This window comes from Apus apus, chromosome 12 (genome assembly GCF_020740795.1).
Source record: "Apus apus isolate bApuApu2 chromosome 12, bApuApu2.pri.cur, whole genome shotgun sequence".
Classification (NCBI taxonomy): Eukaryota; Metazoa; Chordata; class Aves; order Apodiformes; family Apodidae; genus Apus; species Apus apus.
In genome coordinates this window covers 19020916-19046790 of record NC_067293.1, presented here as the reverse complement: position 1 = coordinate 19046790, position 25875 = coordinate 19020916, and the positions used below count along the sequence as shown (strand labels likewise).

At 46.7% G+C, this 25875-nt stretch overlaps 2 protein-coding genes across 3 annotated transcripts in view; one reads left to right on the top strand and one right to left on the bottom strand.

Annotated features, from left to right (window-relative positions):
- Nucleotides 1-677: 677 nt before the first annotated feature.
- LOC127389787 (growth hormone secretagogue receptor type 1-like) lies at nucleotides 678-4877 on the top strand. Its single transcript, XM_051630631.1, has 2 exons — nucleotides 678-1419; nucleotides 3417-4877. Exons 1-2 carry the CDS (start codon nucleotides 678-680, stop codon nucleotides 3725-3727), a joined length of 1053 nt encoding a protein of 350 aa, XP_051486591.1. The 3' UTR covers nucleotides 3728-4877.
- An 808-nt stretch (nucleotides 4878-5685) lies between these two features.
- The window catches only part of LOC127389807 (fibronectin type-III domain-containing protein 3a-like), a 44911-nt gene continuing 24721 nt past the window's right edge, over nucleotides 5686-25875 (bottom strand). For both annotated transcript variants that reach the window (XM_051630669.1, XM_051630670.1), the window contains 22 exons: nucleotides 24485-24719; nucleotides 23626-23898; nucleotides 22209-22264; nucleotides 20904-21058; nucleotides 20580-20639; nucleotides 18430-18568; nucleotides 17384-17437; nucleotides 16571-16692; nucleotides 16313-16487; nucleotides 15974-16060; nucleotides 15524-15662; nucleotides 14932-15000; nucleotides 14594-14712; nucleotides 14391-14496; nucleotides 13764-13939; nucleotides 12853-12966; nucleotides 11826-11975; nucleotides 11433-11713; nucleotides 10514-10726; nucleotides 9499-9665; nucleotides 8404-8525; nucleotides 5686-7025 (listed from right to left, as the gene is read on the bottom strand). In XM_051630669.1, coding sequence (XP_051486629.1) covers nucleotides 6708-7025; nucleotides 8404-8525; nucleotides 9499-9665; nucleotides 10514-10726; nucleotides 11433-11713; nucleotides 11826-11975; nucleotides 12853-12966; nucleotides 13764-13939; nucleotides 14391-14496; nucleotides 14594-14712; nucleotides 14932-15000; nucleotides 15524-15662; nucleotides 15974-16060; nucleotides 16313-16487; nucleotides 16571-16692; nucleotides 17384-17437; nucleotides 18430-18568; nucleotides 20580-20639; nucleotides 20904-21058; nucleotides 22209-22264; nucleotides 23626-23898; nucleotides 24485-24719 — 3330 coding nt within the window. In that variant the 3' untranslated portion in view covers nucleotides 5686-6707. The remainder of the gene's footprint in view (nucleotides 7026-8403; nucleotides 8526-9498; nucleotides 9666-10513; nucleotides 10727-11432; nucleotides 11714-11825; nucleotides 11976-12852; nucleotides 12967-13763; nucleotides 13940-14390; nucleotides 14497-14593; nucleotides 14713-14931; nucleotides 15001-15523; nucleotides 15663-15973; nucleotides 16061-16312; nucleotides 16488-16570; nucleotides 16693-17383; nucleotides 17438-18429; nucleotides 18569-20579; nucleotides 20640-20903; nucleotides 21059-22208; nucleotides 22265-23625; nucleotides 23899-24484; nucleotides 24720-25875) is intronic.

Below are 25875 nucleotides of genomic sequence, written 5' to 3'. Positions count from 1 at the left end.
GACAACCCACCAGGTGTGGGGACATTATGTCAGGTGTGGGGACAGCCTGCCAGGTGTGGGGACATCCTGCCAGGTGTAGGGACATTCTGCCAGGTGTGGGGACAACCTGCCAGGTGTGGGGACAGCCTGCCAGGAGTGGGGACAACCTGCCAGGTGTGGGGACATTATGTCAGGTGTGGGGACAACCTGCCAGGTATAGGGACATTATGTCAGGAGTGGGGACATCCTGCCAGGTGTGGGGACATTCTTCCAGGTGTGGGGACATTCTGTCAGGTGTGGGGACATCCTGCCAGGTGTGGGGACATCCTGCCAGCCCCCCTGCTCCTTGGGGGAGCCTCCAGGGGACTTCCCAGCCTGGGATGCTCAGGACTTGAAAAGAAATGGAAAAAACCAGCCCTTTTTGCACACCCTGGGAAGCGGAGGGTAAACAGCAGCAGGGGCACTGCTGGGCTGGAAGGGTCAGGATGTGGAAATCCAATTTCCCTTCACTTCTCATCAAGCAGCTAATTGGCACTTGGGTATTTGGCTTCAGCAGGTAAATGATCACGAGCATAATTTTGGTGATTGAACAGGTCGTGTGAGATCTGGAGACAGCTGGGCTGGCTCTGAAGCCTGCCCTGCTCTGGCTGAGGAAGGGGGGGACAGAGCCAGCCCTGCCCTGGGCGCTGGGACCAGCCATGGGCTCCATCTCCAACCACAGCTCCTTCCAAAACGCCACGGCCCCTTCCGAGGAGCAGGCGGTTTCTTTGTTCGAGGTCCAGGTTTTGGTGCCCGTGACCTTGATTTCCATCCTCCTCTTTTTCCTGGGAGTCTCTGGCAACGTGATGACCATGGTCATTTTCAGACGCTCACCAGAGATGAGGACAACAGTGAACATGTACCTGTCCAGCATGGCCCTCTCGGACACCCTGATTTTCCTGGGCTTGCCCTCCGACCTCTACCGCCTCTGGAAGTACAAACCTTACCTCTTTGGGGATTTCCTCTGCAAGTTCTTCATCTACCTGAGCGAAACCTGCACCTACAGCACCATCCTGCACGTCACCACGCTCAGCCTGGAGAGGTACTTTGCCATCTGCTTCCCCCTGAAAGCCAAAGCCACCCTCAGCAAGCGCCGGGTGAAGCGGGTCATCCTGGCCCTGTGGGGCTGCTCCCTCCTGACTGCTGGCCCCGTCTTCTTCCTCTTCGGGGTGGAGCACCCCCAGGGCAGCCTCCCCCAGGAGAGCCAGGAGTGCAGGTCCATCCACAGCGTGGCCCAAACGGGGCTGCTGGAGACCATGACCTGGGTCTCCACCATTTATTTCTTCCTGCCCACCTTCTGCCTGGCTCTGCTCTACGGCCTCATCTGCAGGAAGCTCTGGCGCAGCGGGGAGAGGCTGCGGGGCAGGAGACGGTGCCACCTGCAGACTGTGAAAATGCTGGGTAAGGATGGGTCAGAAACCCAGGCTGAGAGCTGCACCTCTGGGGGTGTTCAGCCTGGAGAGGAGAAGGCTCCAGGGAGACCTTAGAGCAGCTTCCAGTGCCTGAAGGGGCTCCAGGAAAGCTGGGGAGGGGCTTGGGACAAGGGCAGCGAGGGAGAGGACAAGGGGGGATGGATTAAAACTGGAAGAGGGAGATTGAGGTTGGACATGAGGAGGGAATTCTTCCCTGTGAGGGTGGTGAGATCCTGGCCCAGGTTGCTCAGGGAAGCTGTGGCTGTATCATGGGCTGGCACCATGTGCTGGAGCCCAGAAACCACCCGTGTCCTGGGCTGTGTCACCAGCAGCGTGGGCAGCAGGGCCAGGGAGGGGATTGTCCCCCTCTCTGCTCCCATGAGATGCTCCATACTGAGAATTGTGTCCAGTTCTGGAGCCACCAAGATCAGAAGGACATGGAGCTGTTGGAGTGAGTCCAGAAGAGGGCTATGAAGATGATGGGAGGGCTGGAGCAGCTCTGCTCTGGAGACAGGCTGGGAGAGTTGGGGTGTTCAGCCTGGAGAAGAGAAGGCTCCAGGGAGACCTTAGAGCACCTTCCAGTGCCTGAAGGGGCTCCAGGAAAGCTGGGGAGGGGCTTGGGACAAGGGCAGGGAGGGAGAGGACAAGAGGGATGGATTAAGACTGAAGAGGGAGATTGAGGTGAGACATGAGGAGGGAATTCTTTGCTGTGAGGGTGGGGAGAGCCTGGCCCAGGCTGCCCAGGGAAGCTGTGGCTGCCCCATCCCTGGCAGTGTTGAAGGGCAGGTTGGATGGGGCTTGGAGCAGCCTGGGCTGGTGGGAGGTGTCCCTGCCCATGCAGGGGGTTGGATCTGGGTGATCTTTAAGGTCCCTTCCAACCTTCACCATTCCATGATTCCCTGTGGTCGCTCCCCTGGGGCACACAGATGAGGGGGTGATGGAGCGTGGGGACAGAACACACGGGGTCACAATGGATTGAAAATCCATGGATTTACACTTGAGTTGTGTTCCTGGCTCCTCCTGGTCCCAAGGGGAGCCCCGACCACCCGGGATTTATGCTGGGGACCTGAATCCCAGCCCGGGAGCAGAGCAGTGGGGCTTGGGGTTGCTTTGAGCTCACATTCCTCACATCCCTCCCCCATCTCTGACCCTTTGGGATGAAAGAGATTGGGACTGGAAGGCGGAGCTGGCGCTTCCTGCTGCGCCAGGAGAGGTGTGAAAGCCTCTGCCCCTGTCAAACGTCTCAAGCCCAGTGACCGTGGCTTTGCCCAGGATGGCAACAACCCCCTGGCTGGGCTGATTGAGCAGGATCTTTATCCTGTGCCAGCGGGTGCAGACACTGGGACCAGGAGGGTTTGGGTCCTTCTGCTCCTCCTCCTCACCCCCCCAATTCCTTGTGCCCAGGGCAGCAGCAGCAGCCACGACTGGAGGTACCTTCAGCAGAACATGCCACAGCGAGCCAGCAGCTGTTTTCTGCCCAGTTTGATTTCTTTATCACGTGCTCTCTTTTCCCATCCTCTTCCTCAGTGCCTCCTCTCCAGTTTGCTCCCTTTTTCCACCCCTCCACTGCTCAGAGGGGTGACCCCCCATGTCCTGGTCCTTCCCCTCCCATTCCCATGGCAGGAAGTCCATGGCCACTCAGCCAAGAACAGGGAGTAGCCCTTAATTTAAAGGCCTTTTCCCAGCTGATCAGATTCCTTTATCTCCACTGGCCACTGTGGGTGCAGAGAGCCCTATTTTAATTGCAAACCACTAATTCTGTGGGCAACCTCCAGTCCCTGTTGCTCAAGATGACCTGTAGCCACAGCCCCAAAGGCAGGAGGTCGCGTCCTCGCTGGGTTGAACTTACCAAGCTAAGTTGGTGGTTGGACTTGATGATCTTAAAAGATCTCTTCCAACCTTGATGATCCCATAGACTCCTGTCTCAGTCCTTGAACGGTTGGAAGAGGCAGAACAAGCTCTGAAATGTGCTCCCTTCCTCCCCAGCTGTGGTTGTCTTGGCCTTTGTGCTGTGCTGGCTCCCGTTCCACGTCGGCCGGATCCTCTTTGCCCAGAGTGAGGTGATCCTGTACGACCTCACCCAGCACTTCAACCTCATTGCCATGCTGCTCTTCTACCTGGGGGCTTCCATCAACCCCATGCTGTACAACCTCATGTCACACAGCTACAGGAGAGCCATGGGCAACATCCTGCACCCCAGGGGAGCTGGGCGCTGCAGGAGCCTGGGCAGGAGCGAGAAGGTTTCTTCTCCCCCTGGGACAGAACACGGCTCTTTCCCATCAGCTGCTCAGCACTGACTCCAGTCCCAGCACCCCAGCTGTGCTGTGGGATAAAACCCAGGCAGGTGGTGCACGTGCAGTCTGGAACAAGTTCTGAGGCTGTCCTTTTGGCTACTGGGTGTTCCCTCAGGTAGGGCTGGAGCAGTTCAGGGAAGCAGGAGTCGATTCACACTGCACACAGGGACAGGCTGGGCTCTGCTCTTCACAGGACTCACCAGCACGGGTTTCACCCTCCGAAAGCTCCTGTGAAGGGGCTTGTCTGTGGTTCTGAGGACCAGACATTGAGCTCATCACAGACCTGTGGAACAATTCAAGTGACTTTCCTCCCACAGAAGCCAAGGAGGCTAAAGCCAGGCCAGCTGGTGGCTCTCAGCAAGCAGCAGGACAGTGCTGGGCTGAGGCCCATGCAAATAACTGCCAGAAAAGTTTTTTTTAAGGCAACTCTTAAAGACACATAGAAGAACACAAAGTCTCTTCACCTTAAATCACACACTAACCACCCAAACAACTGCTCCTGAGCTTGCTTAAAACCCAGGAAGAACAGACAACCAGCCCGGGAGTCAAATCTGAATACATTTGTATTATTTATTGGCTGTATTAAATATATTATCTATTTGATAGTTACAATTTAGTAATACAATGCATGGCAGCTTTAACATAAGTTTGAGATACCTCAAAATTACAATACAAGGAAACTGAAGATACCTAAGTACATTAATGCCACGAGGGTACATGGTTCTGGAACAGGAATCCGTGTCGCCACAGGCTCACGGGTGTTGTCTGGACTATTCTGTGGCAATTCCAGAAGAACTTTTGTTGACTTTTTTAGGAGTCCTGACTTGTGTTAGTATTTACTCTGCCATCCTAATTTCTCTTTGAAAAACCATCAGGAGTATCACTGCCAAATAAACCTCTCCAGGCTTTGTTCTAAGAGTTGGAGAAGCCAAACCCTTTGGCAACAGAGGTTTTGCTGGAGGCAGCTTTATCTGCTAAAAGGAGACCAGGAAGAGAAACAGACAAGATTGTCAAAAACTCTTCTGCAAACTAAAGACTAACATCTGTATAAAACTCTTTCCAACACTGGAGGGAGAGATTTCTATGATATAATAATAAATGATTAACTTAAAAGTTCTGCTACAAGTAGAACAATACATTCAAACATACATTTATTTTCCTCCCCCCCCCCCTCCCCTCCCCTCCCCCAGGACTTTTAATCAAAATAAATAGAGTACAAAATGAAGAGTATATTTTTGAAAAGATTAATTTCAGATTGCACCATAAATCTACTTTTTTTTTTTTTTAATTTTTTTTTTTTAATAAAGAGTACGAAGAGAGACCAGGTCATAATTTAGGTTTTCCACATCTGAAATACAACACGATGCCTCCAACTAGAAACACAACATGATTCATCAACTGCCATTAGGAGAAAGACCCTTTAAAGTGATTAATTAATGACTGGAAACACTTTAGCCTGCAGCACTGTCACATCCAACAGCCCACGTCCAAGTGCACGGCTCTGCTGTCTTATGATAAAGTCTTTGCAAAAAAAAAAAAACGTGCTAAATCTGCTTTTCCGTGGCATGTTTTTATTTTTGGGGAGACCCACCTTTGAAACTGGGGAGCTGCAGCTTTCAGAATGTTTGCTCTGGAGAAGCAGCAGCTGTCAGGCTCCTCGTGGGCACTTGTAAGCAGATTCGAAGCACAACAAGTCACGTGTAGTGCAGAGGGTCCACAAAAATACCTCCCTCCCCCCCACCCCCACCCCCCACATCCTCATCCCCAGACAAACAGGATGAGCTTCAGGAAAGTTCATAGCAGGCTGGACATTCCCATCTAGAAAACCATGGAATGTGAAGCTGCTACCCCTGGGATAGCAAAGTCGTTTAAAACATTGTATAAATGTTATCTAAAAAAAAAAAAAGAGTTCTTTCATGTACAATTTGATCATTCAGATTAAGTTAGAAGGGCATCCAAAAGCAGGTGGAGCTTTTTTATTTGTTAGGTTAATAATAGTACAAAAAAAAACCAAAAAAAACATTTGCTCAGTTTGAGCCAAATAGTGTAACATTTATCATAAATGCACTCTTTCTGCTTAAAGACAATACCTGTGCTGTTCTGAGAAGACTGCAAAGCTTTCAGCAGAAGCACAGGAAATTACTTTTCTCTCAGGCACTGAGAGTGAAATGTGGGTTGGGCCACCAGCTGCTCAGCACCAGCAGGCAGCACTGCAGGCAGAAATGGTTGTACCCAGGGGCCTGGCCTGGCCTGGCCCAGCCCCAGGCTCTGGCTGCGTGTGCATGACACCCTGCTGAACACTCCCTGGGATTGAAACTCTCCAACTGCTGGCTCCCTCGACCTTCAACACTCCTCGTGATTTATTACTGGATCCGAAGCGTGGAAAAAAGAACTGGAAAGTAGCGAGATGGCGAAGGCAAAGGCAAGATGCTGCTTCTCCTCCTACGGGATACGAGCTGTGGTTTGCTCTAGGGATGCTCTGCAATGCAGTGCTGCTCGAAGCCGAAGCGTTGGTGCTGCTGCACCTTGTGTTCCAACCTGCAAGGCCTGACTGAACCTGCCCCAGGTGGGACTCCAAGAGGACCTGTCCTACCAACACCTCCTCCCTCCAACAGGCTTCCCACTGGGAGAGAGGGCGAGCGTGCACACCCCTTCCCCCCCACAGTGTGCACCAGAAGGCAGCTGTTGTTCTGCTGAACAGCTGAGCCTGCTGAGAGAGGACCCAGGATCACCCTTTCAGCAAGGAACCTGCTCTCAGGAGCTGGGAAGGCTCTGCCAGCCCAGCCTCGCTGTCGGCCAGCAGCCACGCTGGGAACGCAGGCAGGGACACATTTCCAGCCAGGATTTTCATTAGAACTAACCATAAATACCCGAAACAGCTTCTGTACACACCAACAAAACAACGACAACAACAAAAAACAAGAAAAGGCAGGGGAAAAAAAAAAAAAAAAAGGAAAAGCTGAGGGCTGAGCAGGCTCTGCCTCTACTTGATGACAAAGTACTGGATGACCACAGCGAAGAGGATGGCCACCACGGCGAAGCCGCAGAGCAGGACGATGGCGATGACGCGCTCCTCGCGCAGCGTCTGCTTGGTCTCTGCCAGCCGGGTGGTCAGAGCAGCACCCTCTGGAACCAGCTCTGGCTTCTGAGATGAGAAGACCGTGCAGGGGCTGTAAGGTCCGTACAGTTCCTGGCAGCCAGCAGGGTCCTGGCACTGGCGGCCGGCGCAGACGCGGGCCCGATATTCGCAGTTGGTCTGCAGCCCCGCGAGGCGGCAGGAGGACTCGGGCCCCTTGTACACCTGGGCAGGAGGAGAAGGGAGACCCACCTGAGATGGGGTTCCTCACAACACCTCCCGGCCTGTTTTTCAAACACCCGCGGAGCTGGATGCTGCCTGAAGTCCTTCTCTTCAAGCCAACTTAATAAAAAACCTCAGCTTTTCTTCCTGAGGAATTTATGACTTGTTTTCTGGTGGATAATCCCAAGCTTCCTGCTGCTGCCCCACACAGAGACCTGGGCTGCCAGGCTCAGGAAAGGAGAAGCATCCTGCAGTAACTCCTCAAGCCTGTCTGACCAGGCACTTGCTTTTATAGTAGAAGCAAAGGGTCAACAGAGGGGGAAAAAAAGTCTCTTTAATCTGGGGCCACCAGGGATGTCATGAAGAGGCAGCGCAGCAGGACCCTGAGCTGGAAGGGGTCCTGACCCACCACTGGAGAGATGGGCAAAGGGGAACCTAACGAGGCTCAGCAAGAGGAAGTGTAGAGTCCTGCACCTGGGGAGGAGTAACACCAGGCACCAGTACAGGTTAGGAGTTGATCTGCTGGAGAAGGACCTTGGAGTCCTGGTGGACAACAAATTCTCCATGGGGCAGCAATGTGCCCTGGTGGCCAAGAAAGCCAGAGCCACCCTGGGGTGCTTTAAGCAGAGTGTACCCAGCAGGTCGAGGGAGGTGCTTCTCCCCCTCTACTCTGCCCTGGTGAGACCACATCTGGAGTGTTGTGTCCAGTTGTGGATTCCCCAGTTCAGGAGGGACAGGGATTTACTGGAGAGAGTCCAAGGGAGGCTACAAGGATGATTCAGGGACTGGAACATCTGTGTTCTGAGGAAAGGCTGAGAGACCTGGGGCTGTTCAGTCTGGGGAAGAAAAGACTGAGAGGGGATCTTATTAATGTCTACAGGTATCTGAAGGGTGGGTGTCAAGAAGAAGGGGCCAGTCTCTTTTCAGAGGTGCCTGTGACAGGGGAAGGGGCAATGGACACAAACTGGAACATGGAAGTTCCACCTCAACATGAGGAAAAGCTTCTTTGCTGTGAGGGGGACAGAGCCCTGGGACAGGCTGCCCAGGGGGTTGTGGAGTCTCCTTCTCTGGAGACTTTCCAGACCCACCTGGATGTATTGCTGTGGGATCTGCTCTGGGGGATCCTGCTCAACGATCTCCAGAGGTCCCTTCTAACCATTCCATGATTCTGTGATCACAGACTTAAGCCTCATTGAGACAAACTGCCTGAGACACAAACTGAAGCACCCCTGGAAGTAGGACTGTACAGAGTCCCCTGCCAAAATGAAAAGTACCCCTGCCACTAGCATCACCAGAGTGGGGACCTTTGCAGACATCATCTTTTGCAAGAACTTATTCAAAATAAACTCCCCTCAAGTTTATGAGGTGAAATACAAGGTACCTGATCAAACTCTCTCCCAGCAGCAAGCTGAAGGATGTAAACAATGGAGTCTCCTTTCATGGGCTGTAAAGGTTCCCATGTGATTTCATAAGTGTTTTCTTCCAGCTGATTTGCTTTGGGTGCTTGGGAAAAAAACAAACACAACACAAGTGATTTGTTGGCATTTTAAAGAAAGAGAACAATGGTGTCTACAGAAGTCCCTATTTTTTCAATCAGAAATAAAGGGTCCAAGTCACCAACTATTAGTGACTCATTTTCACAGTTAATGTAGCAAATGAGCACTGGTCTCAGTGACAACAGGGCAGTTTTCCCCACTCTGGCTTGGGGCAGCTTTGCTGTGCTACATTTGCCATGGAAAAGGTTTCACTTCTAACCCAAGTGACTTGGCAGTGGGAATCCAAAGCTTTCCCAAAAAGTTTTCCCAATATGTTTGTTTATGGCCTAGAGGTAACAGGCATTCCAGTAATTTTAAGCCTTTAAGATTTGTTTCCCCTTCCATGACAGAAAAAATCCATCCTTGTAATGTTTGAAGGTTCCACTTGTATTTCTTTTCCAGCTGCCAAATGAGCTGCTAACATCTCATGCTCGTACAGATGAGCAAGCACTTCCAACTCACTCAAGGAAACAGCATTTATCTGCAGAGCTGAAATTACATCTTATAGACACAGCTGAGTCAGCTAATTTTCCTGCAGGTAATTAGCATTCAGAGCTCCAGAATGAGTCTCTCTAATGGCCATCTTGAATGTTCACATTAGAAAAAGAGCAGAGGAATTATTTGTGTTCTCATTTCCCCACGTGCTGTTGTGACTTCCATCAAATGACAGATAACCCTGAAAAATGACTTTCCAGGTGAAAAAGGGCAGAGGAAATCCTTGCTGTCAGGACTGGGAGAGCTGTGATGTAGGGGATGGGCACACACTGGTCCCACCCCAGCTGAGCCCTTCGTGCACTAAAGTAAAGCCCATCACAACTGGTTTCTGTTCTCTGTCCCACAGAGGGCCTGGAAAGAGGCTGGAGTGGGAACAGAGTCAGGTTGTGGCATTCAATCTAGTGCATGAAGACCCTACAGAAGCTTCCAGTGCAGGGTGAGCTCACCTTTAAGAGATGCAGGTGGAGACTTGGTTGTAGTGAAAGCATAAACTTCAGAGAACTCTCCCTCTCCAGCATCATTATATGCCTGGATTTTAAAGTAGTAGGTAGTGGATTCACTGAGTCGCTGTACCTTGTAGGTATGACAAGGACCATTATAAACAGTAACAAACCTGGAAAAAACCAAACAAACAGGATGTAGACAAACTAGTACTAGTCAGGAACCACAAATGTGTATGTCAGCATCATGAAGTGGAACATTTTCATCTCTACCTTAGGCACACACAAGTGACAAGACACCTCGGGTGCCCCAGAACCCACACAGAAGCAGGAGGAAGGTGGGGCAGCTCGAGCTCTGCTCTTGTCCCCAGCAGTTCCTGACCAGCATCAAATCAGCAAGAGGTACCAGGGGGTCTTCATTTCCATTCAGGAAGCATTGCTTCAGCCTGCCAAGGCACTGCACTGCAGCCACACACAGCTTCCACCCAAACTCTGTGGCCAAACTCTCTGCTGGAACCAAGGAATGACCCCTGTACGCTCCAAATCCATTCTAAGTCCCAGCCCCAGGAGAGCTGTCACCCCACCTGCCTTCTGTGCTAACTGGGCTTCAGCTGGGAATTGCCAAAAAGTTAGAAAACTGGCAACATAGAATCATAGAATAGTTTGGGTTGGAAGGGACCTGAAAGGACATCAGGTTCCAGCCCCCCTGCATGGGCAGGAACACCTCCCACCAGCCCAGGCTGCTCCAAGCCCCATCCAACCTGCCCTTCAACACTGCCAGGGATGGGGCAGCCACAGCTTCCCTGGGCCAGGCTCTCACCACCCTCACAGCACAGAATTTCCTCCTCATGTCCAACCTTAATCTCCCCTCTTTCAGTTTTTTGGAAGATGGGATGCAAAAATGCCAGCTAAGGGGCAAACTTTGGGATGCCCAGATGACTCACAAGTGCAAAGAGAAGTGGGAATACCTCCAAAGTCTATTTGTAAAGCAGCAATATCCTTCATGTCCTGATGATCTTACCTGCCAAACCTGTCCTCCATCTGCAAGTTGAATTGTGTAGGGTTGGTAATTAAAGCTCTGCTGGGACCTTCACCCCACTTGAGTTTGAGGCTCTGGTAGCTGAAGACCACACATTCAAGGTGAGGAGGGTCAGGAGGTAGTGGTTTCGTTTTGGCTTTAATGGAATGACTGAAAGGCCCAACTCCAAAGCTGTTCACAGCCTGTATTCTAATTCTAGAAATGTGAGAAGAGCAGCTGTATGGTTAATTTACTGAGGTCCTGAAAAAAAATGCCAGGTAAGAAGGCAAGAGTTAAATTTTTTCAAGACTGTAACCACAAACAATAAAGCAATTAAAATGCAGTTAGAAATTAGCTACAAAAATAATCTACTTTGAAAGGAGACAACATCATTACATTGTTTTTGAACATAATGAAGCTTCAGGGTTTCTCAGCATTGTTCAGGTTTGCTCTATTCAGTGAACAAACTCCCAGTTTCTCCATGTTCACCTGAACCTTTGGTCTCTCCCACTGATGCTGAAGATCCATAATCTGGACTAAGCTTTGGCCAAACCTGAGACCCAGGGACAGCTGCTCTGCTCTGATCTGCACATCCATCCTCTTCTGGTGAGGTCCTGATCATCCCACTCTGTGCAATGCTCCAGAATACAAGTATTCTGAGCCCAGAAAAACTGGAATAAAACCTTGGCTGGTGAGAGAGAATGTTCACCTTAAGACAGCAATCTTAACTCTGGCTGCTAAAAACCATCCCAGGTAGATTCTGGAGATGAGAATTGGTTTTGGTTTTTTAATGAGGCTGCAGAGTGAATGAGGGAAACAGTCTAAAAAATGAATAAAAGATTGATCCAAATGTAAAACACCACCCTCAAGGTTATTGCTTCAAAAGCCTACAGGTGTGGTTTCAGAGTAAGAGAGTTATTACCTGTACAGAGTGTCAGGCAGCAGGTCCTCAAGAACATGGCTTGTAGTTCTGCCAACACTCACAGGCTGCTTCTCCCCATACTCAATATTATAACCAGTGATCTCTGCTCCGTGACAACACGGCTCTTCCCACTGAATTGCAAGGCACGTTGAGAGAGGAAGAGAAATCTCCATTTGGTCTTCTTCAAGTAGATGCAGCAGTGACACAGCTGCAGGGACAGAGGCTGGGGTTGTCACCACACCAGTCTCACCAAACAGCCCCACTCCAGCGACGTTCACTGCCTGGAAGGAGACAGCACAGCTTGTTTGCTGCACACACCTTTATCTCCCCAGGCTTCAAGCTGTCTGGACCTGCTCATTTGCTCAGTAACACACAACAAAAGGCTTTTCATACCTGGACTCTGCAATAATAGGTGGTTGCAGGTGTGAGACCTTTGACTTCATAGCTCTGGCAGGGGCCAGTGTAAATGATATGCATGGATCCTTCCACCTGTCCCCAGTCCAGCCTGTACTCACTGATCTCTGCCCCGTTGCATGAGGGACTCTGTGGGTGTAAGTGATAAATTCTCCTTCAGCCACTGCAGACACACACACTCACCACACACGAGCTCTCCTGACTCTGGACAGACACTGGAACAGGAGCACTGGGGTAGAAACCTGAGGTTTTCTTCACCGCAGACAAGGACAGCTCGTTAAGAGGTTTCCATCTAGAGATGTGGCTTTAGCAACACAGTTCAGACCAGAATTTTCAATCCCAGACTAGTCTGAGTTGGAAGGGACCTGAAAGACCATCCAGTCCCAACCCCCCTGCATGGGCAGGGACACCTCCCACCAGCCCAGGTTGCTCCAAGCCCCATCCAACCTGCCCTTCAACACTGCCAGGGATGGGGCAGCCACAGCTTCCCTGGGCAACCTGGGCCAGGCTCTCACCACCCCCACAGCAAAGAATTCCCTCCTCATGTCTCACCTCAATCTCCCTCTTCCAGTTTTAATCCATCCCCCCTTGTCCTCTCCCTCCCTGCCCTTGTCCCAAGTCCCTCCCCAGCTTTCCTGGAGCCCCTTCAGGCCCTGGAAGGTGCTCTAAGGTCTCCCTGGAGCCTTCTCTTCTCCAGGCTGAACACCCCAACTCTCCCAGCCTGTTTCCAGAGCAGAGCAGAGAATGAATCTCAATCTCTTAGCACCTGGATGAACTCAATACCATACCATGAGAGGGATTAAATGTCACCCAATTTATTCAGTTAAGATAGAAGTTCAGAACTGATAAAACTTACAGGACAAATGTACACCTGGATAAAGAAACGTGCTTAAAAAAATTCCACCTCAACATCTGTTGTTTCTTCCCTGTGCCTCATACACGTGTCCCTAACAATTCTAAAAGCCAAATGTCAACTTTTGTATTCTTGAAAATGATTGAAACTTACCTCCCATGAAACCACAGCACAAGTTGCACTTTTACAAGTTATCAAGGGTTTGCAGCATTGATCAGGAGGCCCTGGAGCAGTGGAGATCTCTGCTTTGTCAGAGTGGGGGCCAAACTGCAAGGAAGTACAACAGCATGAACAGCAGTTGAGCAAAAACTGATGTGCCAGCCTCTGAGCTGAAGAAAACTAAGGATTTTTAACTCAATAGAGAAAGAAATAGAAGCGTTCAGTGCTTAGTTTTCACAGCACCATTTAAAATTCCTTTCAGGTAGTTTGCTCTATAAACTGGCCCCTCTCCTGCTAGGATCTGTAATCCTCCTGCTACCTCCCACTGCCATGGATTTGTAACTCCTCCTTCCCCTGCAGTCAGGATCTGGCTGCCAGAAGCAGCTGGGTACGACTTCAGACAGACTTTTTAATGCAACAAACACTTATCCCAACCTTTGTCAAACCTGGCATTGTTTGAGCACCTCCCTCTCTACATGACAGTTCCCACACCACTGATCTGCAGAGTCCAGGCTCCTTGTCATGCAGCAATTTCTTAGGGCACAAACATTAAGGGCTTTATTCACAGGGGAAAGAAATGACTAAAAGGAGCAAGAGAATGTTTAGCACTAACTTTGGACTAATTGCATTTGGTTCTGACAGTAACCCAGTAACAACAGAAATGCAACACACAGTGAACATGCCCTTAGTCAGGCACGTCCTGTCCTTCCTTCAGCCCTAATTTATGGAATCTTCTTTAAATCATTTTTTTACTGCTGCAAGAAATGTTGCTCCTTCAAGGTAACTACAAGAGAACACAGAAGCTACAAAACATCACCAGGCTGGTAAGACAAGAGTAGATTACTAGCTCTCGTGTAAAAAAAGAAACCAAAACCCCAAACCAATTGGATGAGTGCAGTGGTTACCCCAATTTTATTTGCTGCTCGTGCCCAGAAGCAGTATGTTCTCCCTGGCAGCAGGTTGGTCACCACACATTCAGATGCTGGGCCCTGATAGACTTGTCTGTGTTCCTCCTCTTCAGAGCCTGCCATCTCTACAACATACTCTGTGATGTCAGAACCTCCATCTATAGATGGTGGGCCTAGGAAATAAAAAAAGAGTTGTTGTTTTTCCTAATTTCACAAGGCATTTTTGTTTCTAACTAGTTTCTAATCAGCTTTCTCAAACTAGAAGATGTATCAGATGGATTCTAAAAGTTAGAGTGCAAGCTTTTGTCGTGTATCTGAGCAGAAACACTTGATGAAGCTTGCTTCTTCCCCCAAATACTGATTAGTTTAAGATGGCCTTCATCAGTTTTTCAGGTATTTTCCATAGATTTCCTTCCAACAACAGTGGATCTTCATTACTTTTTGATTATCTCCTTTCCTGAGATACAGATGAGAAAAGGAGTGTTGGCTTTTGAATTGCCAAACGCGTGTTGGGAACGAGGCAGTCAGCATGGGGGGACACTGAAGAGCCTGCAGCTTCTTCATTCTTTGTTCTGACATTTCAAATTCAGGAAAACATTTTGCTCATAAAAGACTGGAGCTTACCCCACTGCAAAGTGATTTCCTTGGGCTTAGCTCTGCCTGCCAGGCACGGAGCATGACAGGGCCCCGGAGGAACCGCCGATGTCGTAACAGTTGTAACATCAGAAGCCTGGCAGCAACACACACGAGGTTAGAGTGGAAAACACAAAGCAACATTTCACTACAACATGAAAAGAGAAAGCAAACTTCATTCTCCTTTTTCTCACCTGGCTTTCCCCAGCTTTACTGACACAATGAACTCTCATTCTGTACGAAGTGCCAGGCTTGAGATGATCGCACACGTGCTCTCTCTGGGAACCACTGTAGATGGTGTCCCACCTGCTGCCTGAGGAAAGGAAGCACACACTTGGCACTCCACAACCTTTGCAAAAATCAGCCTGGAAAATTCTCACACAATTATTAAGATTATCAGGCCATGGAATCAAATTTTAATGGTCAATCATGCAGGAAACAGGCACAGCACAATATATACACGGGTGAAGGGAGAGGAGTCATTGCTAGAGCAGTAAGTGCAGTGAGTTAGTGCTGAGAGGTGACTCCTTACCAACTGATGCTTCTGAGATCTCCAAAAAGTATTTAGAAATGTCTGATCCTCCATTATCTTTGGGTGGTTCTGAAAGAAATCAACATCTTAAAATCAGCTGCAGCAGACTGAAAAGCAATGCATTATTCTGTTAGCAGCTTTTCCAGAGGGCACAGTCATTGACCGTAGAACAGAGCTGAGTGGGAAGCTCAGTTCAAACAGAAAACTGGGAGCTCCTGTGGCCACAACAACATTATTTTCTGTTATTAATCATGATTTTACCAGGAAGAAGAGTAACTAGGAAAATACTGCCAACTTCAGGTATCACCTTGTATGTTTTTTAAAGCACAGAAGAATTACTTATGCAAATCTAGAGACTACTAGAACTGAGGCTCTTACAACAGCTTTGACTGCTTCACTAAAAGAAATGTAGGAAAAGATTACTTTGGTACTACAGCCCCAAAACAACCCAAGTTGCAAGTATCTGGTGATGCAAAGTGTTTCTGCTGAGGCAAATGAATTAGCCTGAGTTTGTTTGGTTTTCAACCTGCAGTGCTGAGTGACTGTACCTACACATGCAGCTCTCAAGGAGCACGAACAGGAGGTCACCTACCCCACGTAACCTTCACACTGTGGGAGTGGATCTTGCCCTTTACAACTGGTTTACTTGGTGGTCCAGGTTTGTCAGGACTGGTGCTGTGCTCCACCACCTCACTAGGGCTGCTTTTTCCTTCACTGTTGTAGGCAAAGAGCTGTTTCAGGAATGAATGGAACAGAACATAAATGCTTGATTCACGTGGCAAGTAACACCCTGCTGATTTATCAAGTTCTGCCATGAAAAAGCCAGACCAAAACCACCAGAGAAAAGGCAACAGTTTAAAAGAACACGTAATTAGTGCAAAAAAAATCTGACTTTTTTATGATTCTATCAAAAACTATTCCAGCAACAGAAGTAGTGCAGGTTCTGCTGCCTCCACAGGAAGTGCCTTAGCTGTATGAAAATGCTCAGACTCTGGAAAAGCCCCCAGTCACCACTAAATTAGAAACAAAACATAGTACAAACCCTAAACTTATAGGATGTGCTCCTCCTAAGATTTCTTAAAGTGCATGAGAGTTCATCTCCATTGTACTGTGGCTGGAAGCCATAACCCTGCAAAGGAGGGAAAATAAGAACAAATGCAGTCACTGATAATCCATGACAAAACAAAAACCAGACCAGGCTGATCAATTATTTATGGTTTTTTTAAGCTTGAACTTTGTTGCATGAACACGTGCAGTTCCTGCCAACTGTTGCAGTTATTTTTCAAGCATTGCATTTGATAGTAAAATACAGAGTTCTATTTTCTTTAAGCCCCACTGCCTATCAGGCTTTTTACACCTACAACAAAACCCCGGCACTCACAGAACCTTCTTCTTCCATGTCTAAAGTGTAAGTGAGGGAGTCATCTGAAGACACCCCGTTGGGTGGGCTCCACTTGAGGGACAGCCAGGTCACTCCTGCTTCCACCAGCATGGGGGGTGATGGAGCTGGTGGGACAATTCCTGCTGTGTAGTATGTCACTGTCTCGCTGAACCCACTGGGAAAGCATTTAAAAACATATTAACCACTGCAGGTGTAGCCGATGAGAGAATACATGGTGTGAGACATTGTGTTCATTACCTCATTCCAATATCATTTTTAGCAGCTAATCTGAGGGAATACTTTGTAGAAGGAGAGAGTTTGGTCAGTTTATACTGCTTCAGATGCCCGTAGTAGCATTCCTTGAAGGCTCCACTCTTCCCCTTTAAAAAAAAGTGAGAACAGCCTGAGTTACTTTTTTGGACTCTCTGCTCCCTGCTAAGCTCAGCTTCTTCACTTTACATTTGAAAATAATTTGAAAAATGAGCAAGCCTAAAGAATGTAAAAAGCTGGTGTCCTCATGGCCACACTGAGCATGCTGACAGCAATCCCCAGCATTCCTGAGAATTAAACCACATTCTGATTGAGAGACCTGGTGAATCTTTGGCCCATGGTGGTTTAAAGGACTGCAATTGAAAACAAAACACACTTTGGGAGGTTTTAGCTTTGACAAAATGGTAGTAAAAGGCTGCAGTTGAAACCAAAAGACATTTTTATCACTTTGGAACACGTTTCAGTACGGAGTTCAAAAGCTGGGGGAGCTTTGTGACAGCTACTCAAGTTAAACAACAAATGCTCCTACATTGAAGCAGAGATTAGAAATTAATGAAGGTCTGAATGGCAAGAGCCCAATGAAGGAGTTTTACACAGTCCTCTTGGAGGATGTCAAAGGACTGTCTACTTGAATTGCTGCAATACTAGTGGTCTTAGTCCAGCTTTTTAATTGGCTTGTCTGTTTCAAACTGTCTGGGCAGTTACACTGAAAATAGCTGGTGTACCTAGGCAAGAAGTATTTTTAAGTATAATTGGCCCACAGATGTCATTATGACTTTTTTGCACTAGAAAAGGTCTTACCTCATCCCACTCTAAAAGAAAATTAGTTATTTTGGAACCATTGTCATTTGAGGACTGAAAAGAAAGAAACAAAGAAAAAGGTTAAAATCAAACAGCTGTAGTTTATCAATCTTTTTGTGCAATAAAAAAACCCCAGCATGTTAAAACCTGAATATATCATAGATCCCAACTTCCTTTTAAACCAAAGTATTTAATGCAGAGCTGCAATGCTATGAAGAACTGCCCTTCTCTTCCACAAACACACTTGGCCAGCCTGAAACTCTGCTGTGGGCACAGACAAACGTGTTCAGAAGGGAGTGAGACAGGGTAGAAACCAGCAGCTAGTGCAAGGGTTTAATTCCTTCCTCCTGATGGCTCCCCAGGCTGCTACACTACTTCTAATAATTCTAAAACCAGTTTAATATGAACGGTTAATTGTGTAAATAATGCAAATTCTGTTTTTACAGCTTTTTTGCTTGTGTCCTTACACTGTGTGTTCAGCATCTAAGGAACATAAGAATTCAGACAAGCAACGTTTGTGCTTGTTATGATGCACCCACTGGGAACAATCCCTTTCTGAGCACAGACTATACAAATAATTCAACTAATTAAAGTCATTTAGCTTTAAATCATTTTCCAGGTATAAGCACAGTCATAGCATAAATGTGAAGACACACAAAACCATGGTTACCAACAAGTCTTCACAGATACCTTCAATAAGTTACATCTACAACCCCAGCAAAGAAACTGGTTAGAGAAACCCTGAGAACTCTGAATTATAAGCTCAAGTTACATCTATTTATCAACCCCAAGCAAAAATATAAGTGTTTTATCCTTTCCTATGCTGCCAGTTCAGGAGAAAACTTCCCTGCTGCTCAGTTCATACACAGTGAGCTGCCACCAACTCTTATCCCTCTAACACCACAGGCAAGAAACGACGTGGTGAGAGAAAGAGGAAGAAACAAATATTGTTTCAGTCTTCACTGAGCAGCTTAAAAGCCAACACCTAAAGTACACCCTAAATTTTTGACAAGGCTAAATTAAAAATAGCCCACAGGGACACTTACCTTCCACTGCAGGCTCAGGCTGTTCTTGGTTCTGTTAATCAGCTTGGGTGCAGCGGGACAGTCGGGCTCACAACTTTCTGTAGTGAAACTCACTAATTCTGAAATGGATTCTTTGATGGAACTGCTGGTTGCTGAAACTCTGAACAAAGGACAATTAATTATGTTGCTATTGTATTAACACCTGAAAACTTAAGGACGGAGCTGTGAGCTTTAGAAATGCATTGAATCACAAGATACAGCAAAACCAGACCAGCCTGCTCATGTTCCAGAACAGAAGGATCACTCTTCTTTCAGATCACTGACTCCAAAAGACAACAATTTCATGCCTTTTCATTCAGGAAGAAACAACAAAAAGTGAGTTTATCATGTAGCTCCAGGCTCCAGTACCTGATGCCCACATCATAAGCAGCACTACTATCTGTTCTGTGTTCAGGGAGACAGGGCAAGCTGTTGAGCAGTGGGATGGAGGTGCCAGGGGTGCCCTTACTGAGCTGCAGGACTCCACCTGGCACCCTTCCCTTGCCATCTATCACAGTGGAAATATTGTAGTGGTGAAATACAAGTGGGAGGGATGATGAAAACTACAGCAGGTGTTACTGACGGGTAACAGAACACCTGACTTGGAATTAACCTTTCACCAAAATGACCCTGAGATTGAGATGTGGACAAGACTTAGTTGTGCAAGAGGAGGGGCACGGAGAGGGGCTAACTCAGCTGTGCAGGCCACAAAGTCAAGTTTCAAGGGAGGTTCTCCTCCCCCTCTGCTCAGTCCTGGTGAGACCTCACTTGGAGTGTTGTGTCCAGTTCTGGGCTCCCCAGTTCCAGAGGGACAAGGATCTACTGGAGAGGGTCCCAGGGAGGCTGTGAGGATGATGAAGGGACTGGAACCTTACGAGGAAAGGCTGAGAGACCTGGGGCTGTTCAGTCTAGAGAGGAGAAGGCTGAGGGGGGATCTAATGAATGTCTATCAATACATGAGAGCAGCAAGAAGGCAGGACAAGCTCCTGTCACTTGTGCCCTGGGACAGGATGAGGGGCAATGGTTCAAACTGGAGCCCAGGAAGTTCCACCTCAAGATGAGGAAGAACTTCTTTGCTGTGAGGGTGACAGAGCCCTGGGACAGGCTGCCCAGAGAGGCTGTGGAGTCTCCTTCTCTGGAGACTTTCCAGACCTGTCTGGATGCCTTTCTGAGTGACCTGCCCTAGTTTGGGTCCTGCTCTGGCAGGGGGTTGGACTTGATGATCTTTGGAGGTCCCTTCCAGGCCCTGACATTCTGTGATTATCAGTTTAAGTGCATCAATGGGACAGAATCTCTACCACAGTCATGCTCACTGATGTTTGTTTTTGAAAAGCAATGACAATTTCTCAGAAATACCATCCCTCTTATTAAATGAGCTGCAGCTACAAGAGAGTTGGTCTGTATGGAAAGCAATACCAGGGACCAAGCACACACCACACTGTGCTGACTGGCCAACACACACAGAGCTGTTCTGCTGTTAAAGAACTGGAGTTTACTTCAACAAGGCTTCAAACCTGTCTCCATTTGGGCATATTGATGTTCTCTCTTCTGCTACTGGATCACACTGTTCTCCTGGCTTGATTAACCAGCTTGTCTTTTTCCTGACCAGTTTAACACCTCCCATAATGCTTATTTACTCTGCAGGGCAATTCCTGGACGTCACGTCTTGTTCTCCTGCAACACAGCATCTCACCTCTCCCCATCTCAACCAGTTTGCACTTCCTTTCTTGCACTGCTGCAGAAGCTTGCAGTTTGCAAATCAAGCTGACAAGTCAGACTTGCAAATCCATGTTCTAGGGTAAATCATGTGCTGCTGCCTGCAGCCTGCAACAATCTCTTTCACTGAGTCCAGTCCTGTTGTTCTAAACCAACACCCACACAGGATAACTTGAAGTTTGCACTTGAGAAACATGAAGAGACAGAGGAGGTAGCAGGGAAGAAAAGGAGGTGACAATTTTATCAACTGAGAAGGTAACTGGGAATTTGGATAGCAACAGCAGTGTCCATAGCTGTGGTATTTTTGCAGAGTATGTCTTAAGTTCCTTGTGATCACAGCTTTTTCATGAAGCCACAGCAGTTTCATAACTAACATCTCAACAAAAGCATGAAGTGTTTCATTCCCAGCAACATACCTGGCATGATAATCAGTGGCTGGTCTGAGATCAGGAAGTGTAATTGTTAACTCTTCCCCACTGTGAAAAGGAGAAGAACAACAACCAGGAGTTACAGCTTTCCTTTACACTGCAGAGGATAAAAGCTTATTGAAAAGCAAAACCATGTAGAGCACATTTAACTTTCCCATTTTCCATTGTCCATGTAACTCTTAGAGATATTACTTAACATTTATTTCATGTGAAGTAGGTAGGTCTGCAAGTCAACAAACAGCTCCTGATAGAGAGATTGCTGATTGGTTAATGGTTTTAAATATTGTGCTTAAAGGAAGAAACTAAACTTACACATAGACAGATTTAAATTTTCCATTTTTACCACTGTTGGATATTGCTACTTCAAATGTAAATGCTGCTGGACTATGACTATGGCTCTCTCCATTCTGTGAACTAACTGGGAGATTCCAGGACAGAACGGCTGATCTTGCTTGTATATCAGAAACCTATTAAAAGCATAAATAATGCAAGTAAGTTTGCTTTCTGTAATAAAAGGTTGATTAGTCAATAACATGGTCTTGCTAGTTTGCCTATGAAGTTCCTCACTGGAGGAATTCTCTACCTTTGTAGTGGAAATACTGAGTCATGACTTGAATTTAAATGATTTCCTCTTTTCATTTCTAAAATACCACGTTCAAAGAGTTCCCTTCCAGCACTGACCAAACTCACAGACACACTGTGTTGTCTCAGTGGATGAAAACATCCATGTCACCTGCCCTGTTTTCACCACTTGTCTGGAGCAAATTTGCAGCTTTGGAGTCTTGAACACTGGCATCAGATCTCTAGTTAGGCACACTCAGAAAGCTTAACTTTCTAATTGTATTACAGCTCCCTCACATAATAATATTTCCCCACTAAGCTGCAGGACAGCAAGAGGCTCTGATCTTCAGTGCTCACAACTCAAACTTCTGGTCTGAGTCTTTTTTTGCTGCTCAATTCCCATTCTCCACATTTTCTCTGACAAAGTCAGCACAGCACAAAGTTAAGTTACAGATGTCAGAAGCAGCAATGGCAAAGTACTGCTGGAACAAAGAACAGCTAGAAAGCTGGAGCAAAAGAATACAACCTGTGCTTACTGTAGAGATACTGCAAAACAGCTTCACTAAGCATGCTCAACACCAAAAAAAACAGAGCAGTTCTAGACATTTAAAGTCACCAGACTCCAACCTCCTAAATAAGTCTAAATACTCAAATATTTGCTCCAATTTCTAAACACCAAAAGATGGCCTATTTTTTAAAATATTCTATTCCACATATTCTTGAATTCTCTATGAACAAAGGATGGTTCCAAGATTGGAAAGACTTCTGTAAATTTAGCAGGCATTGTTCTGCAAGGCACTAAAGTCCTCAAGTACACAAGATAACTTCAACAGTGGATATACCCTCATCTTTCAGGCTGGGAAACTGAGTCAGACAGTTGAGAAACAGAGGGTTTCCATAGCATGGCTGCCCTTTCCCAGCTATAAACTGTGACAACTAAAATACATTTTCTCTATTAAAAAAATAAAGAAAAAAAGAAAGAGAGATCAATGAGACACATCATTTTATAGAAAGTATATGCAGAGAAAATAGTGGTATTTGAAGGGTAATACTTACAACTGGCTTGCCAATGCTCAAGTGAGTATCACATTTCTTGGATTCTGTGTCAGATTCTGCAATTTCAAATACAAACCAGATTACTGAAAACCCCAAGAGTAAACCAGCCTGTCACAAAAAATGCCACCACGAGATGGAGTTCACCTCGTTAAGAGTTTAACAATAGTACTTATTGTGCAAAGTTCATTTCCCCTGTTTGTTTTGGCTGCTTGAGGGATAGAAACAAGAACTATCCAAAACTAACAGTGTTACAAAAAGCCTTTTAGTACATCCTGCACAAAGGGGATATTTTCCTAATCTGAGCATAAATGGGTTCTCTTTTACAGCACAAAAAAACATCCCTCCAAAAAGGCAAGGTGTTAAAAAGTGACAATAAGATCTTATCTCTCTCTTGTATGTGTCTGTCTTGAGTTTCTATTGCAAAACACTTGGTCTAGGCACAATTTGGAAGCAGCCTGATCAGAACTGCACACTAAAAATCCCTGCAGGTACCAAAAAGTTCACATCTGCAAACTGAATCCCGTCTTTACAATGATCCAGGTCCATTCAGGACATTATTCTGCTTGCCAGTAAAAATTTCCCCTCTCCCCCCACTACATTTTTATTAAGACAAATCTTTAATCAAGTGCATTTTTCATCCTTGAATCAAGCAAGATAAAAGCTTCCACCTCGATTTACTTCCCAAGATATCCAGTCAGGTTTCTCTTATTTGTCTAACAGAAGAGTGAAATACAACAGTGACACAGGTGAGGACTAGACCCTGCAGCCTAACAAGACCACTTAATCTAAGAGACACACAAAAAGCACCAAAAGATGCACAAAGCAGTTAGGGAATCAGCATAAGAAACTGCATTTCAGGAACACTGTTTCCAACCAACAGGAAAGGCAAAGATAATTGTCCACAAGACATTTTAGTACATGGAAGCGAGTGGCCATAAGCTATCTAGAAGCTCCAGCATCCACTTGAGCAAAATAATATACTCAATTGAAGTAAAACTGACCCAAAAACTGTACAGAGTTGCTCAAACCTTTTTCAATAACTCCTGGTTATCTGAAAAGTATCACAGCGAATGACACCAGAACTCTTTGATGTAAGTTCCCACAGCTCATCCTCTATTCATCCTCACTTGGAATATTGATGAGTCCCAGGTCAGGAAAGGCACAGAAGTAAACAAAAGGTTTAAAATTAAACCTTCCTGAAGACCTTGCTTGATAAATCTCAAATGAACAAACTGGACACTACTATTATTTCTAAAGGAAAAGTGGAAAAAAAAGGGAAGTATTTCAGGCTCTCTCTAACCCTGAATAGCAAGAAATGTATTGATTCAATTTCTTCAGAAACCATTTTGCAATGAACTGACAGCATTTTCTGTTACAAAAGAACTTAGATTTATTTTACCCTTTCAATGTAACCTACCTCCCACCTCTGGGTCTGGACTGCCCTTTGTTTTTCCTATCTGCTTCTGCTTTAGTGGTCCTCCTGCCCCTTGCTGTCCCTTTCCATTTCCATTCTGAATTGTTGCATTGGAAGAATTAACAGCTTTATGTGGTGAAGATGGAGGACTGTTAAGTTTATTGTTAGTATGACCACTAGCTTGTCTGTCTTTTAGTCTTTTCTTCAGGTGTTCTTGCATTTTGAGACTCCTTTCATCTCGCTGAATGAAGTTTGTCCTGCCATGAGAACGAGGTTCTACAAAAAAAACAAAGAAGTGATTTCATTATTCAGTACAATTGATTTGACATCCAGGAGCAAAAAGAAGGATCCAGGAGGTTAGCAAGGCAGTGGAGCAGGTTGCCCAGGGAAGCTGTGGCTGCCCCATCCCTGGCAGTGTTGAAGGGCAGGTTGGATGGGGCTTGGAGCAGCCTGGGCTGGTGGGAGGTGTCCCTGCCCATGCAGGGGGGTTGGATCTAGATGGGCTTTAAGGTCCCTTCCAACCTTCACCATTCTATAATTCTATGATCCATGAAAAGCAGACACAGTACTAGAGCACTTCTGGGTTACTACTTTTCCATTCAATCCTGACAAACGGAACAGCAGAGAATTTAAACTTTATACAATGACCCTTTGAACATGCTGAGTGCCTTCAGACCAGGCTCCATGACACCTTCCAGACAAGTGTATTTTAAGGTCAAATAAATACTCATCAGCTTCAGAGTCCGATAATGAGCCCCAACGTCATGAAAATGTGTGAAAAAGCTACAACCAGAACGGTTTCAATTGAGATGCAGGCAGTGAAAGGTCCCCCCATATATTTAACCATCCCCTGAGCCCTCACCTTGCTCTTGAAAGACATGTGGTGGTGGGTGCTGGTGGATGAACTGTGGTGGCAGCTCTCCTGTCCCAGGAACTGGAGGGTACACTGGGTGAGGCGGGTGGGGCAGCAGCGCGTGGTGATGGTGCATGTAATGGGGCACGTGGGGAGGAGGAGGAGGAGGAGGATGCATGGAAGGGTGGAATTCAGCTGAGTGTGGCAGTACCACCACTTTACGGACCCCATTTTCTTCCACCACCTGTCAGGCAACATAAAAAGATGAAACATCAGTACAGAAACCATCTTGTCAATACTGGGCGTTTAATAAAGAATCTCTGTGCTTAAGTTCCCAGCCACAGTCTGACAGCCAGGGATGGAATTCCAGGGGGAAACCCTGGAACTCCAGCATAAGTCACTGGAAGGAACTGGAGTTTGAGGCAGTCAGTTTTCAGAAGCTGAGCCTCATGCACTGAAGTGTTAACTAATCTATAATTGATGAATAAGATGTTCTTTTAAAAAAAGCAATGTGGACTGATCAGGGTGTCATTCCCAGTCTACTTGTAATTGGAGCTGCTCTAATCCATGTCCTGACTGACTATCTGAAGTACAAGCTCCTGCCTGTCACCTGGTTTGTGGGACATTTCTGCATACACACTTGTAGCCTGTGGCAAGTACAAAGTACTACAAGGCAGCTCTGATGTCTTCTCCTGTGATCCAACCCAGCTCACATGTCAAAATATTTCACGTTTGCCACAGGCTAAGAGAATTCAGACAAGGAACCTGGATGCTAAGTCAGGGCATGCACGTGTGTGTGCACACACTTCTGGGTGCATCCCCTCAATATTTGGGCTCCTTCCAGGGTCTCATTCTGCTAGTGTGAAATGCATTAATATCTCAATGGATTGCTCTTCCTCCAGTAAACTTAAAATATGTTGAGGTTTCTTCATGCTTCTCTCAACCTCAAAACTGAGAGAAGACTTTACACAACTGACAGGTGTTAGAAGACAAGGTCAAGAAGTAACAGCAGAGCAAGAGTCACAAAGAGACACGTTAAGCCATGATGACACTGAAGAAAACCAATGGTTAGCTTCATCTTTAAGACACTTGGAACAGAGCAGCAGAGGCTCTGAGCTGACCATCAGAGAAATGACCTGGTCACACTCCAGATTGTTTCTTCTGCTAGAAAACACAAAAGTCCACTGGCATAAAATTCAGACTGCATCTAATGAGAAATCCAACTCAAAGCAAACTAGGTTGTATTAAAACCTATTTTAAAGGCAGACCACAAAACATTTTTCTCCCTCACACAAAAAATTAAACCAGTATGAGCAACGTCACTGGAAAAAAAAAACTTCAAATATCTCTGATAACTGTTCAAATATCATGGGCAGGGCTGATCAGCTACAACTTAAGAA

What these genes read in the sequence shown, in the direction of transcription:
- LOC127389787 (XM_051630631.1), top strand. Translation starts at nt 678, where the DNA reads ATGGGCTCCATCTCCAACCACAGCTCCTTCCAAAACGCCACGGCCCCT. An exon ending in GCAGACTGTGAAAATGCTGG is followed by an intron (nt 1,420 to 3,416) that starts GTAAGGATGGGT and finishes CTTCCTCCCCAG; the next exon opens with CTGTGGTTGTCTTGGCCTTT.